This window comes from Schistosoma mansoni, chromosome 1, assembly GCF_000237925.1.
Source record: "Schistosoma mansoni strain Puerto Rico chromosome 1, complete genome".
In the NCBI taxonomy this organism is placed as follows: domain Eukaryota; kingdom Metazoa; phylum Platyhelminthes; class Trematoda; order Strigeidida; family Schistosomatidae; genus Schistosoma; species Schistosoma mansoni.
The window spans coordinates 58632655-58648539 of record NC_031495.1 but is presented as its reverse complement, the minus strand read 5'-3'; the positions used below and the strand labels follow the sequence as shown (position 1 = coordinate 58648539).

The window sequence follows — 15885 nt, the reverse complement described above, 5'->3', positions numbered from 1 at the left end:
TAGTTTCGCGAGAAAATTTCAGGCATTATCGGACCTAGGGTGAACCCATCGCGACACCATCTATTTGTCTGTAGATCTCACCATTGAATTTGAAATGTACATTCATAGTACATTTTAGTAGCAATTCTTTGATGGTCTCCACAGGGACTGTAGTTACTACTTCCTGTTCTCTAAGCTGTTCACAAATATATTCTACAGTCTCTCTGAGTGGTACATTTGTGAACAATGACGTTACGTCAAAGGACATCATCTTTAGACCTTTGGTGTTTATGTTTTTAATCTTCTCGACGAATTGGAATACATCCTTAATACTGTGCTTTACTAGTTGTTTGTGAAGTGGTTTTAAAACGGTTACTAACCACTTTGCTACCGTATGGTAAGGAGAATCGTACATGTCTAAAATTGGTCTCAATGGGATATCAGGTTTATGTACCTTCGGTAGTCCGTATAACCTAGGTAAATGAGTACCTGTCGGCCTGATTGATTCATATATGTCTGGTGGAATTATCTGTTGATCTCTGAGCTTTTTTAAAGACCTGGTCAGTTCATTTTCTATCTTATTATTGACATCTTTTTGGTTATTCAATTTCTGAAATTTTCGGTGATCATTCAAGATGTTATTCATCTTGTCAATGTAGTCATTTCTATTAAGTAAGACAGTTCCTGTTCCTTTGTCAGGTTTTGTGATAATCAGGTTCTCGTCATTAATAAGTTCACTGATAGCCTCCTTATGTTTTTTAGTCAAAATACTTCTGTAATTATATCTACTATTCTTAAACTGATAGCAACATTCAACACTATAGAATTAAGACCATATGCTCTGAAGATACGGTCGAGGAAGAAACAAAAGCATTATATAGGACCCTGAGAGAAAATGGATACCCGGAGAAATTTATAAGTAAAAACATTACTAATAAAAGAGACCATAAAGAATGTTTAATTGTGAATAAAAAACCTCTGTATATACGTCTACAATTCAGAGGTGACGCACCTGGTGAAATGGTAAGATTGAAACTACGAAGATCAATCGAAAGGACTTTTAATGCAGGTAAACTACAACTAATGTTTTCCACACGCCCAATGATCACGCCGACATTGAAAGATAAATTGCCTAGACTAGCCACTTCTTTCTGTATCTATCAATTCAACTGCTCCTGTGGAGCAAGTTATATAGGCAGATGTTCTAGGAATTTGTATACTCGGGCTCGTGAACACCTTCCAGTGTGGTTAAGCAAAGGTGTAGTCAGAACGGTTAACAGCTCTGTTTTAGCCCATTTAGTTCAGACGGGACATAGAGCCGACATTGAGCAATCTTTCACAGTAATATATCGTGTAAATAGCAGTCTACCTAATTCTGTCAGACAGAGAATCCTGCAGACGGCTGAGGCAATTGCTATTCGGATCAAAAAGCCAGAGCTCTGCATCCAAAAGAAATATGTACAGCCACTCCTTTTACCCTGGCCAACTTCAGGGTCAACTTGTTAATAATCAATTTTGTAATAAGGTGACATTAATTTGATTAATGTTCATTTCTATATCTTAAACTTAGTTTATCTACACATCTTATCAGTCATTATTCTTATTCTTATTATTATCTTTATTATTATTATTATCACACCTGCTAACCTTTTATAGAAATTTATTTATCATCCACCCCCTATCTACTATATCTGACCTAATTTATATAATTCTACATATTACGTAATTTCCGATTTGTAATCCCATTTTTGTAGCTCTCACCCCCATGTCAACTATATATATTCTGATAATTTATCTTACGATTTTAATTCACCTATAAACTGATTCAAGTTAACACTTCATATTAGTCATCCCAAAAACATTAACGATTCGATCTTATTTTATATGACAAACAATCCTTGATTCACATATTACAGTTTCTTAAATTGATGTACTCTGCCTTAAACTTGGCCAATCTTCTTTTATGGATTATTAATTTATAATTGTAGAACCTGATGAGAAATTATTGAAAAGAATATTCTTCGTTCATATAAATGTTTTAATATGATGGGAATTTTTCAGCGATTAAAATATTGTTATTACTAATGGCTTTATTCAGTAGTATATTTTTGTGCAATATAGAGTTATCAGCACGACGTTTGTGTTTTTTTTGGAATAAATACATAAGTATAGGCAGATATAAATTTTTTTGTTATATTTAGCAGGAAGGAAAATCGAGGTAAGTCGAAATGTTATCTGGTTCTTAGGTGAAACAGTCGTTTAAATGTTCTCGAAATCTTATTCTTCTTCCAGAAGGCGTTGTGTTAAGTTTATTTTCAGACGCTGACAAAGTATCAACGTGCGTGTTGGCTTTCGGATGGGGTACTAAAAGTGTAGGAGCCATGTCGTTCGATTGTACTGAAGGAAAATTGACGTAGCTAGGGTTTCCTTCTAAGTACGCTGCTTTGGGTCGATCGATACTGATGCTATCGTTAGTGCCATTCTTATCGACTATATAGTACTTAGGTCCACGCCGAAGAACCTTGAAGGGTCCTTCGTATACTGATTCGAGAGGTCGTTGATCTGAATTTCGACGTACTAAGATATGAGTACTATATCGTAAGTCAGGCTGAACGAAAACATCAGTTGATTGCGGTCGAGTGGTAACAGGCTTTACTGAACGTAGTGCGTTTGTAAACCTGATCGTGTAGCAGTTTAGAACCATGTTCCTTGAAGATGAAGGATCCACGAATTCTCCTGGGAGTCAAGATGTCGTTCCACTGAAGAGTTGAGCCGCAGTGTATCCAGTGTCAGCCTTCACTGCACTGCGAATACCAAGGGGGACGATTTGAAGAGCGTTAGTCCGCTGTGAAACGTTTGCAGCTGATAGCGGGGCTTTAAGTTGTCGGTAAAAGCGTTCTACCAACCGGTTCGCTTGTTGGTGGTAGTTGAATCATACGATTCCTAGTATTGTAGTCAGACAACTGAAAAGTTCAGATTCGAACTGGCGTCCGCGGTCTGTACTTATAGTTGAAGGGCAGTCAAAATTCGCTACCCATCCCTGAACGGAGGCGCGGACAACTGTCTCAGCAGTAATGTCCTTGGTGGGTACTGCTTCTCGCCATCGAGCGAAACGGTCTACTCGGGTTAAAAGATAAGAGTATCCATTCGAATCTGGTGAAATTCCGATGAACATGTTCGAAACGAGCATCAGGAGTTTGGAACGAGCTTAAGAGAGAGAGCTTGTGCAACATATTGAAGACTTTGCGTCGACAGTTTCGACACTATTGGGCGATCCCTACCTGTAGATGTGCCGCATTATAAGGTTTTCTTTACCTGTCCCTATCTGTTTAATGCGTAGTTTTAGAGTTGTTGAGGATAACTCATGCTGAAGATCAGCGTCTTATTTTTGAAGCTGAGAGAGTTTAACAAGATCGACTCCTTGGAAACTGTTCAAGGGCGTTATATGAGCCAAGGCGTCTTCAACTACATTTTTCGCTTCAGAAATGTGTTGTAAATCTGAAGTACACTGCAAAGTGTAGTCCAGTTGTCAAGACTCACGAGGTGAGTACTGGTCTGATGATGAGCTTAAAGAGAAAGCAACGGGTCTATGGTCAGTAAAAAGGATGAATTCTCGGCCTTCAACAGAGTGTTGAAAATGCCGCACAGCATAATATAATACTAGGAGTTTTCTACCGAAAGTGCCATACTTCGATTCAGTGTATATCAACCGTCTCGAGAAATATGCCAGAGGCTGCCAGGAGTGGTTAATTCATTGTTGTAAGACTCCTCCAAATACAGAGTTGGATACGTCTACTGCTTTACCAATGGGTGCTTGGGGGTCCTGATGTGCAAGCATGGTTACCTTTGCGATAAGTTCCTTAATTTTGAAGAATGCTTTTCCTGCGGTATCGTCCAAATTGATGAATTTCGCATTTCCACGAATTTGGTCGATCAGAGGTTTTATAAGGGACGCGCAGTTTTGTAAGAACCGTCTACAGAAACTTACAAGGCCGTTAATAGTGGGCAACTGCTAAATGGTGGGCAATCCAAAATGACCTCCTTTTCGCTTCTCAGAGGTCGGATGCCTTAAGTATCATTAGTGTATTCGAAGAAATCTAATGAATCGGTCCCGATTTAGCATTTATGGATGTTAGCAGTAATACCATGCTTTTGCAGTCGTTCGAACACAATGTCCGAATGCTAGGAATGGGATTCTCCGTCTGGACGTGCTAGAAAGCAGTCATCGACATACGCTTGTACGAAGTTGAGACCTCGAAAAACGTCATCTATTATTCTTGAAAAGTTTAGGTAACATTTCTTAGACCGAAAGGCATTCGCAAAGGTCCGTAAAGTTCAAGAGGATTGATGATAACGGTCTTTGGAATATCGTCATTAGCGATAGGAATCTAGTTATGGGCTTTAATCTAGCTGATTTTCAAAAATACAGTTTTACCTTTCAAGGTTGGTGTCAACTCGTGAATGTGAGGCAACGAGTAACGATAGATGATGGTTTTTGCACTTAGTCGCCGATAGTTACCAGTCGGACGCCGTTCGTTGCTGTCCTTTCTAGGGACCATATAGAATGGAAATGCCCATGGGCTGTATGATGTCCGAACGATTCCTAAATCTAGCACGTGGTCGAGTTCGTTTTTAGCCAACCTCAACGTTTCGGGGGCCAGTCGGCGCTCTTTTGAGAATGCAGATAGTCCCGTGGTCGTGATGTGATGTGTAACATCACTAGTTACACATAGCAATTTCGGTTGTGTTTGGTATATCACAGAGTACTTATTGAGTAGTGGTTGATTGGATGGGTCACGTAGATTTTAGTAACATAAACACATTTGCATTTATTCAGATGTTTTGGACGGCATCTTAAAGTTGGACAGTCGGTAAAGTCATCTGAAAACTTGGAACATGCAAAAGTAGATCGACACCAGTTCACGTTCACAGAAATAGCTACACCACCGCCACACCTCTTTTTCTTGTTTGATTGATCCTGATGGTAGATATTGAAACCACGTAGTGATACAAAACAATCGTCCTGTAAATCAGTTAACAAAGATTCTTGAATTGTGATGACACTACAATTATGATACATGTTTTGACTTTGTAGGAATTAAAGATAGTTCACCTTGTAAATAATGATCGGCAATTAGAAGCTCAGAAATCCATATGCGGTTATTGTTCATTCTATTCAATGCATATTTTCAACCAGCGCGATGTCTATTATTGTACTGTTTTGTAACTTGCGCGGCGCCCATACTGGTTATGCGAATAGTAGGCATAATGAGGTGTTAAAACAAAATAAAAAAAGACTTGTTGAAATATTTAAATGGCAGAAACAGGTAGCATAGATATTTCAGCAGGCCGCCAACACCATTATCAATCGGTGTGGACCTATGGAGTCTTAATGATAAACCCCTGAAGTCATTAGTTAGCAGCTTATTGAAAAAAAATATAGCTCATGCAATATACCATAATCGTTAGTGCGAGTCAATCACAACAGAGTATCATCAAAATATCAGTTCTTTTTAAGAGTAGCATACACACTGGTTCAACAACTGCTTTACAACTAGACAGCTTTCATTTTAAGTTTCATTACTAGTAGAAAACCTGGAGGTCGATGCAGAAGACTATGTAATCTCATCTGTGCCTGATAGATTGATGAATAGTGTTTGGTTGTTCTTGAATGTGCTCAAACATTTATACACAACCACAGCTTTCCTTAATGTTATGATGCCATGTTGAAAACTGATCACCTCTTTGTTTTTCCTACCTCGTTTCGGCATCAACAACTGATATATAATGCACAGGTTTCAGGAGTGACATATTTGAACCAAGTCCAAGCCACCTAAGTGGGCATTTCAGTCTGGAAACATCCGTTGAGTTACCTTCACTGTGCTTCAATACACATTGTTAAGTCTTAGTGTCAGTAAAATGGTTAAAACACACTATCAGTAACCCATAGGAGATACCAATGATCAAATTCAGAGGGTTGTCTAATATACTCCAACAGGCCTGGTTGCTTGAGAGAAACTGGTCTTGCAAGCACTCTGTTGACTCGACCTTTTCCAATCACGCTAGTATCATGAGGACACCAAAGACGGCCCAGATTGACAGGAGCCTTTTCAGATTTCGCTGAACTTCGATTGGTCTTATCAATCATGCACTCACAAGGACCAGAGACGTGAACTTTTCGACCACTTTGAACGACTTACCACGAAGAGTCAAAGTACTGGTTCCTGTAGCTCTGGAAAAATTATTTTAACATAGATAAATAGTACATGCTATACTTACGTAGGACAAATTGCAAATGAGAAGGTGAGGTTTGTATAGATTATTTACCAACGCAGTAGGACATTTTGACCTGGACACTTAGGATCAAAGTTTCTGACAGGTAAAAGACCTAAACTAACACTCAGAGGGATACACTCTTTTCATTGAAAAACAACCAGCACTGGCCAACACGTCTCAATAGATAACCTTGAGCCTTGGCCGGTTTGGTGATCGTTTGCAGACAAATGGAGAAGGACTCCCAAGTGACAACTCCAGTGGGAATTGATTTTGGTGAGATGAATTAGTCCAGACTCCGATTAACTTCAAAGGACTCCAAAAACCACACCACCTTTATCATTTCTGGAAGTCGATTCTGGTTAAAAACATATCTTGACCTGCAGAAAGCTATGGGAGACCGTCACTGGTGTTCGACCTAGTACCAACGAGTCCCTATTGAACAACCACGCGATTCTACGCTATGCTTATTTGCTGTATCCAAATCTTAAGATAGCACTAGAATCCCTGTTGGTGGAATCTCCCAAACATTGACTGTACCAGAGCATTTGAGGGTACTGAAGCCTAAACCAAGTACCTTCCGTTTCGCAAGTCTACGCGTCATCCAATGAACTACTGTTTAAAGCAAATAAAATATACCCATGAGGCATTTATATCGAAAAGCATATTATCTTGGAACGGCTACAAAAGTCAATGTTTACTCGGAAGCACAGAAAATTCTTTAACATAGGTTCATAAAGAACATATCACACTTGAAAAATACTATTGTAACAAAACATGTGAAAACTAGATAAATGAAAATTCAAATTGGAAGTTAAAATACCACAAATCTTAAGGCATAGAAACATGAACACTAACATCACCAAACATTAGAAAAACGAGAAAGAAAAAAGCAAAGTACTCAAACAGAAGAGTGATTCGTATATAAATAATCGAACTATGTACAAAAATGCCATAAAAGTAATATACAGTCGGCAAAAAATTCGATAGTGGTGCAGCTCATCAAGCAAAGATAAGGCTACAGACTCGTATAGAAGATAATACTAAAAGAAAATGTACGGAAATTTAATTTTGCAATATTTTTCATGATGACTACCTCATTGAATGATCGTGAAAATTTTCGAATAACTTATAAAGTTGTGTGTGCACAGGTTTTTTGTGCCAATAGTCATTAACTACATTTATCGATCCCGGTTCTGGAAATTCACCCAACTTCGGTGATGAGTTTATAACATTAACAAAAGCAGGACGAGGAGTGCGTGGGGTTGGTATCGGTTTGTAAACATTGTTATCACTTGATTTTATTTGTGTAATTGGATTTACTGAAAAGGTTATATGTGATGGCAAATCTTCAGTGGAATATAAATGATTTGAATATACACTAGAACTGATTTCCTATATCAATGAAAAATAAAATGGGAATTACATTGTTAGATATTAACAAAAAGTGGAAATAAATAAATGAGATATTTATATAATAACGTGTACTTCATCCAAAAAGTGAATTTTAAAAAGATACAGTAAGAGAACTGTATTGCATTGAGTGACGTTTTGCATCATAAATTTTGAACACCCAATTACTATTTCTCAATCAAAATAAAAATTAGGAAACCTAAGACGTAAAACAGTGAAAAAGCTACACTAAAATAAATCCATAACTGGGAACTTGACAATACCAGTTTGCAAGGTCACTACTGCTTAAAAACGAATGAATCAACAGCTCCTACAATAAGCATACTATTTAACAGTTTTTTTTTTACAAGAGTACATATCAAAAAGATAATTTCATTAGTCATTAGGTTAAGATCGGCTTGATAAAGTGATAAAGAAGGAAAATTTAGCTTTGTATTTGTTATCATATAATGATTCCATAGTCCATTTGGTCTGAGAATAAATCCTGTAGACACTGTATCAAACCTATTTGCAGTCATACATACGACTGATTGGAATATTGACATTCTAGATACTAATCATTACGAAAAATAGAACATATAATCCAGTGAAACTTTTCAAATACAAAGAAAAACACAGATAAAAATATCATAATAAAAAATAGGGTATAGGAAAACTTACTGAGGGTAAACTGTTGATTTTATTTATTTGATTACTAAATTGATTCGGTACAGTTTTGACGGATGAGTTTTTATCACGATTCTGTCCAATATGAAAACATTGATGAAGCATTGGTAATGAGTGATCCTGTTTACATTCTGGTATAATGTAAGGAGTAAATGTAACAGTATTATGAGATGAAGTTGTCGTAACATCATTATTGCACATAAATGCATTATTGATAGAATTCTGTGGAATAATCTCATCATTTGATAATGATTTTGATACATTAAATTGATGATTGAATAAAAGTAATCCAGTTGAAGTGTTCGCATAAAATTTAGTTTCTGTTGAAGCACACACTTCATCAATAATATGTAGTAGTGACTCCAATTCTGAATGTGGACTGAAACAGTGAAAAAAAATTTGAAAAAGGATTATTTGGTAAACATAAAAAAGCATTAGTTGATTTTAAAAAAATTAGTATTTATGACCATAGTGTAAGAACAACAATGGTTCTTCAATCAACATTATCAAATGATAGCTAATAAAAAAGGGTAGTTTACACTAAGTGCTGAATGTTAGAAGAGTAGTAGACTAAATAAACTTGACTCTCTGTCGAAGTACACCTTGTGATCTTGTTATTATCATCATAAATATAACACCATTATAAAAATCCAGTAACACAAATTACAATCCTATTGTAAACATAATACTTTTGATACTGACTACACATCGATTGCCCATTTAACAAATCTTTCCCAAACACACAAAACTAAAATAATGTTACCATTACTACAACAATTTCAAGTTAGAAATTGATTTTACGAAGAGTTTAGGGTAGTGTATAGTCATTAAAGTAAACTTAGATATCACAAAAACAAATACTTATTGATTTACTTGGTAGTAAGAGTATAGGCAAAAGTGTGAGCTGTGATATAAAGCTAATGACAAAAGAACTTGTCCTAATAGATAAATCGTTAAATAAGAAATTTATTTGAATTGAATAACTTGAGCAAAAAACTTAAAATTACTTTGGTGTAGAAGGAGTAGTAACAGCTTGAAAATCATTCTCATTGGAAGCTTCCGATAAGCCCATACCTTCACACCTTTTGTTAAGCTGACAAGACTTATTTTTGATGAAATTAGAATCGATTGTATTTGCAAATTCAGCAGTTTTGTTACAAAAGTCTCCAGGTTTAAGGGTAGAAAATATTGGTGCTCCAGCTTCGAATAAGGCTTGACGTAGTCGACTAGTAAACTGTCTACAAGCTCTTCTATGAACACGAGCTAATTCTGAATGAAGTATTTGTGCAGCACGAGACTGGCATAGTTCAACATAATTTAAAACATCAGCTAAAATATAATTAGTAAAAATTGGATAATTCGTTTTTATTTCAGAGATGACAGTTAAAATTTATTGGAATTAAGAGTTTATTATTTAGGAGAATAAAAACAGAGAAGTGATAACAATCAGAATTTGGATAGTGTAATAAGAAGACGAAGATTATCGGAACTATGTGATATAATAGCGCAATACATTTCGAACAATCTGATCACACCTGTAATTGTTAATATTCATTTACATATAAAAGGTTAACTAGATAGATAGAGGGTAAGAGGACACAAAAATTTTTAACAAGTATATATGTGATCAGATTGTTCGAAATGCATTGCGCTAATATATCAAATAGTTCTGATGATCTTCATCTTATTACACTATCTAAATTTATCAAATGGACTAACTGCTTCGAACAAGCAGAATCTCAATAAAAATAAGCCTTTAATGGTATTAATGAATCAAATTTAAATTCCAGAAACATAGTTTTATTTAGTTCATTGTTAATAAGGATTATTGCTGGGTGAACTATTATCCAGTAATCTGTACCTAACCAATAATTAATTTCGTTGACCTCTATAGAGAACTTGGACAGCAAAGGTTAGGTACGAGAGAGATGTTTCTGTACTCCACACACTCAGGGAGTTGCTCTAATGCTGTCGAGAGAAGCACGAAATGCACTTGTAGGATGGGAGTTCCATGGATCCAAGATAATCAAAGCCTTATTCAAAACAAAGAAGAAGCAAATCACAATGAATATTATCCAGTGTTATGCACCCACCAATGATAGCAACAACAACGATAAAGATCAGTTCTACTCGAGGCTACAATCAATCTTAGCGAAGTGCCCAAGAAAGGACCTCACCATCCTGATGGGAGATCTAAACGCCAAAGTCGGACTGCATAATACCGGGTGTGAGGATGTCATGGGACGACATGAACTGACTAGGAGAAAGGAACGAGAATGGCGAGGGATTCGCAAGTTTATGTGCATTCAACAGAATGGTTATGGGAGGCACAATATTCCCCCACGAAAGCATACACAAAGCTACATAGATCTCACCGAATTACACTACACAGAACCAGAACGACCACATTTGCATCACTAAAAGATTCAGAAGGTCAATGGAAGACGTGAGAACGAGAAGAGGAGCTGAGATAGCTTCAGATCACTACCTGGTGGTTGCCAAAATGAAACTGAGGCTAAAAATGCAATGAACAACTGGACAAACAGCATTACAAAGGTTCAATACAACCTTTACTTCGAAATACTGACAAACTCAACGAATTTAAGATAGCTCTCAGCAACAGGTTCCAAGTTCTACAGGATCTACTGAAAGAACAAGAAACTACGATGGAGGACAACTGGAAAGGGATCAAAGAAGCATTAACTTCAACGTGTCAGGAGGTGCTGGGCCGCAAGAAGCATCATAAGGAATGGATCTTTATGGGAACGCTGGAAAAGATCGTAGAAAGGAAGAACAAGAAGACAGAAATTAACAATAACCGAACAAGAACAGAGAAAGTCAGGGCACAAGCTGATCACGCAGAAGCATTAGAGTTGATAAGCAGAAATACGTGGAAGAGGTAGCAACGACAGTGGAAAAATCTGCAACAGAAGGAAATATCAGACAAATATATGAAACAACAAAGAAACTGACAGAGTAGGCTATTTTTCATTACTAGTTATCTCGAATCACCTGGTCATTTTATTTATAACCACAGTCAGACTGATGAAATTTGGTATAGCTAAGAACAGTGCCTTTTATAGACTGATACCAGACCACATAGCAGAACAATCTTCTTATTCAAGTGGTGAGAAATTCCAAAACATAACAAATTTACTGTCTATTTTCATGTATTGGTGATTCTGAAACTGTTCAACCTTAACTCAGCCTTTATTTATAAAAGTACTATAAATTGAATGAATCAAAAAATTAAATGTCTAATTAAGGACTACCAATTGGGTAACAGTATGTGCAGTGACAAGTGGTTAAAAAGTATCGAATTAAATATACCAGCAATTCTTAACATACTTTAAGTGAAGACTGGATTCATTTAAGACAATACAAATTAAATTATTTCATAAACTAACTAAATAGTCTTGTGGAAAAAATCTCAAACAAACCTTTTATTTTTTGAATAATAGAATGATAATATTCAGCATCAAGACCACTAACTTGAACGGATTTCTGCTCATAAGTGATTGAATTGGTGTTATTTAATGATGGATTATTGAATTTTTGTACACATTTACTTGTATCATCAAGATTAACAACTAACAAAAGAATTTTCCCAAGCACCGACTGATATTCACAACCAATCATTTTAGACAATCGAATTTTTGAATAATTGTAATTTACATTTTTCTGACAATAATTCGAAGATGTTTTCTCGAGAATTTCATCAGATTTATCAGTTGAGATATCGACAGAACTACATTGTAGCGTATCAGGGCATTTAAACATAAATTGATTTTCCGAGAAAAACTTCTTATTCACATCCTTATTAAAAATATGTGCTACCTTTAAGTAATGAAATCAAAACGAAATGTTTAAAGATTTTTAATATACATATTACTAGATTATATAATTAACATTATGATCATATACCTTACGAAAATTACATTAGCTGATTTAAACAAAAACCAATAGGATATTTTATGATTAAATAGTGTACTTGTTGGAATTTTCAAGAGAGAAAATAAAAACTTACAAAAGCAAATAAACTATTAGTATGTTGTTATTACCAGTTAGTCGTTGCAAATTAGACTAGTCAAAAGAATTTAACTAGAATATCAACTTGATCAATAAATGTAGTAAGAGAACTATATGAAAGATTATTTATTATCAAACTTCTCAAAAGCTAAATAATAAGGTATTTCGAAAATGAACACTGGTTTAAACGGTTAAAGGGTTTGACATTTAGAAGTAGATTGCAAGTTCAAATATCTTAACTCAATATAGTCGGGTTGTATTGTTAGTTTATAGGGCTAAAACGATGTTAACAAACCTGTAATTGATTATTGAGCTGCCTTCACATTAATGAATAAAATTTCATAGTCGGTAAATTTACTGCATAAACATTGTTGTTTTCGACATACACCATCACCGTGTGTGTGTGTATGCAAAGTACAGAAAAAATGAATACATTTTTTTAGATTTTAATGTAAATCAACATTAAGTTAACAACCACAGCTAGTTACTGAGGAAATTGTTCAACTTTAATTATACACAGGAGTCTCATATTTTTCAAAAAATTAATCATTTCAGATAAATTAACAAATTTTAGTAGTATGTCACTAAGATTTAGCAAAACCTGAGAGAAATTTTGATTCATTAAACAGACAACAGACAAGACATTTATTATTTTAATGATTTCAATTTGTAAAAGAAATACACGACTATGTAGAAAAATAATGTATCACTAAATAAGCTTCTTTCATATCATTAATAGAATTACTGTGAAGCGTACAACGGTTACTGAACGATTTGCCCTTTACAGATGACCTAGCTTTTCTATCCCATACACATATGCGATGAAAGCAATAAAATAATATCATTAAATACAATTACTTTTATTTTAATTTTTAATAACTTACATTATATTCAACTGTTAGTCTATCAATTTCATTATCGATATGTTTCAATAAATCCTGAAGTACATGTTCAAGGATATTTTGAGAAGAGTTTTTTATTTCTTTCTCCAAATAACATAAATTCATACAGGATGTTTCAGTTAAATGTGTACATAAATGAAAAAGACATTCTGCAGACAAATATTCAGACAATATAGGATATTTACTGTGAATAGCAGTTTTAATTTCATTATTGTTAAAAATACCTGGTACTGGATCATCCATGTCTATTCCAAACTTTATTGGTAGCAATTCACTAAGTTCCTTTAGAAAAAAACCATTAATATATATATATATATATATATATATATATATATTGAAATTTGTAATAATAATATTACTGTTTGAAAAGATAATTATTATCATACCTGAAAAGAAATGCAATGGATTGCAATATACAGAATATGCCGAATATCTCATAGACTTTAGAAGTTTCATTGAAAAGAATTTAATTTTAGCACTTTTACTAGCCAAATAGAGACAGGAAATCCATGACTATGACAGAAACGCAAACACCATAATTTGACTATTTGATAATTTGTAATACAGATTATGAGTGATCACTTTGCCTATACATACACTTATGACAAGCTGAGTCATTATTTGAACAACATTTCAAGAAAAGTAGTGTCTGAACACTTATGAAATACCTTAATGATAAATTTTTACAGGTATAATACTACGATCACAATACTACAAACATGAATGAATTTTAGTAATTCAAATGCAGTACAAAATGAATGGAATCCAACACTCTACATCAACTTCATTGACTACGAGAAAGCATTTGATAGTGTGGACAGGACAACACTATGGCGTGCCTGAGAACATAGTCAATATCATACGGAATGCCTATGATGGATTAAACTGCAAAATCATACATGGAGGACAACTCACTGACTCGTTTGAGGTAAAGACCGGTGTCAGGCAAGGTTGCTTACTCTCATCCTTTCTCTTTTTCCTGGTGATCGACTGGATCATGAAGACGTCAACATCTGGAGAGAAGTACAGGATACAGTGTACAGCTAGGATGCGGCTGGACAATTTGGACTTCGCGGATGATCTACCTCTTATATCACACACGCAACAACAAATACAGGAGAAGACAACCAGTATAGCAGCAACCCTAGGCAGCAGTAGGTCTAAATATAAACAAAGGGGAAAGCAAGATTCTCCTTTACAATACAACATGCACCAATCGGATCACACTTGGTGGAGAAGCTTTGGAAAATGTGAAAACCTTTACATATCTGGGTAGCAATGATGAGCACAGTGAATCTGATGCAGATGTGAAGGCGCGAATCGGCAAAGCAAGAGCAGTATATTTACAACTAAAGATCATCTGGAACTCAAAACACTTGTCAACCAACAACAAGATCAGAATTTTCAATACAAATGTTAAGACATTTCTACTGTATGGGGCGGAAACTTGGAGAACTACGAAGGCCATCATCCAGAAGATACAAGTATTTATTAACAGTTGTCTACGCAAAATACTTCGGATCCGTTGGCCAGACAATATCAACAACAACCCACTGTGGAGAGAACAAACCAGATGTCCGTGGAGGGAGAAATCAGAAAGAAGCCCTGGAAATGGATAGGACACACATTAAGGAAATCACCCATTTATGTCACAAGGCAAGCCCTCACTTGGAATCCCCAAGGCCAAAGGAGAAGAGGGAAACGAAAGAACACATTAGGCCGAGAAATAGAGACAGATATGAGAAGAATGAACAACAATTGGATAGAACAAAAAAAGAAGGCCCGGGACAGAGTGGGTCGAAGAATGCTGGTCGGCGGCCTATGCTCCATTGGGGGTAACAGGCGTAAGTAAGTACAAAATGATTTTATCATAAAATTAGAATTAAAGACTATTGAGCTATTCAGGGTTGAAGAAACAATAAAGCCGCAATAAAAAGTCAGAAGATTAAGGAGACAGAAAACTTGAATTCAAGTGAATATCTCATTTTATTTCCCTTAATTTTCACAGCCGGGAAAAAATTACACATAATAATAATACAAATTACTCTAAACAGAGTATGAGCAACAAGGTTTGCAGAATAAAATGAATTCATCAGTTTATTTCACGGTTTCCCGTCAGCTGGATACAACTAAAAATGACAATCATTAGTAATAAATATAATTATTAACCAATGCTTAGCATACTTTAGTCTGCGTAGTTCAGATAAATGATCGAGACATATTCCTAGGAACCTACAGCTGAAAGGGAGTAAAGTCTTTACAAGTGCAATTGCCAGCGATCCTGATAGTGGACATGAAGTGAATGTAAGTGATGGATTCGAAATAATCAACAGACAAAAAACACCAATCAAACGCTTCCGACCCGACCAATATATACAGAAAAAAGATTTGATTAGCCTTTCCCTGTCATGATGATTAGATATTTGCCTAATAATTTTCATCTATTTTTCAACCCTGTGAACAACCCTTTATTTTAACTATTCTTTCGTCTTCTGATATTCATATCTTACATAATCTGATTGATGTTCAAATACTTGCTTACTTTGTCATGCTGAGAGACCACCAAGTCACTCATTAATTTCACTGCCCTTACATAACTTCTGAATTATTATTTCTCAACATA

At 35.3% G+C, this 15885-nt stretch overlaps 1 protein-coding gene across 1 annotated transcript in view; it reads right to left on the bottom strand.

Moving 5' to 3' along the window:
* The window catches only part of Smp_170590 (putative cation efflux protein/ zinc transporter), a gene marked incomplete at both ends in the record, with an annotated part of 79673 nt that overhangs the window by 29513 nt on the left and 34275 nt on the right, over window positions 1–15885 (bottom strand). Inside the window, 5 exons of the mRNA XM_018795011.1 lie at window positions 7432–7647; window positions 8326–8710; window positions 9339–9660; window positions 11772–12168; window positions 13308–13544. Coding sequence (XP_018649366.1) covers window positions 7432–7647; window positions 8326–8710; window positions 9339–9660; window positions 11772–12168; window positions 13308–13544 — 1557 coding nt within the window. The remainder of the gene's footprint in view (window positions 1–7431; window positions 7648–8325; window positions 8711–9338; window positions 9661–11771; window positions 12169–13307; window positions 13545–15885) is intronic.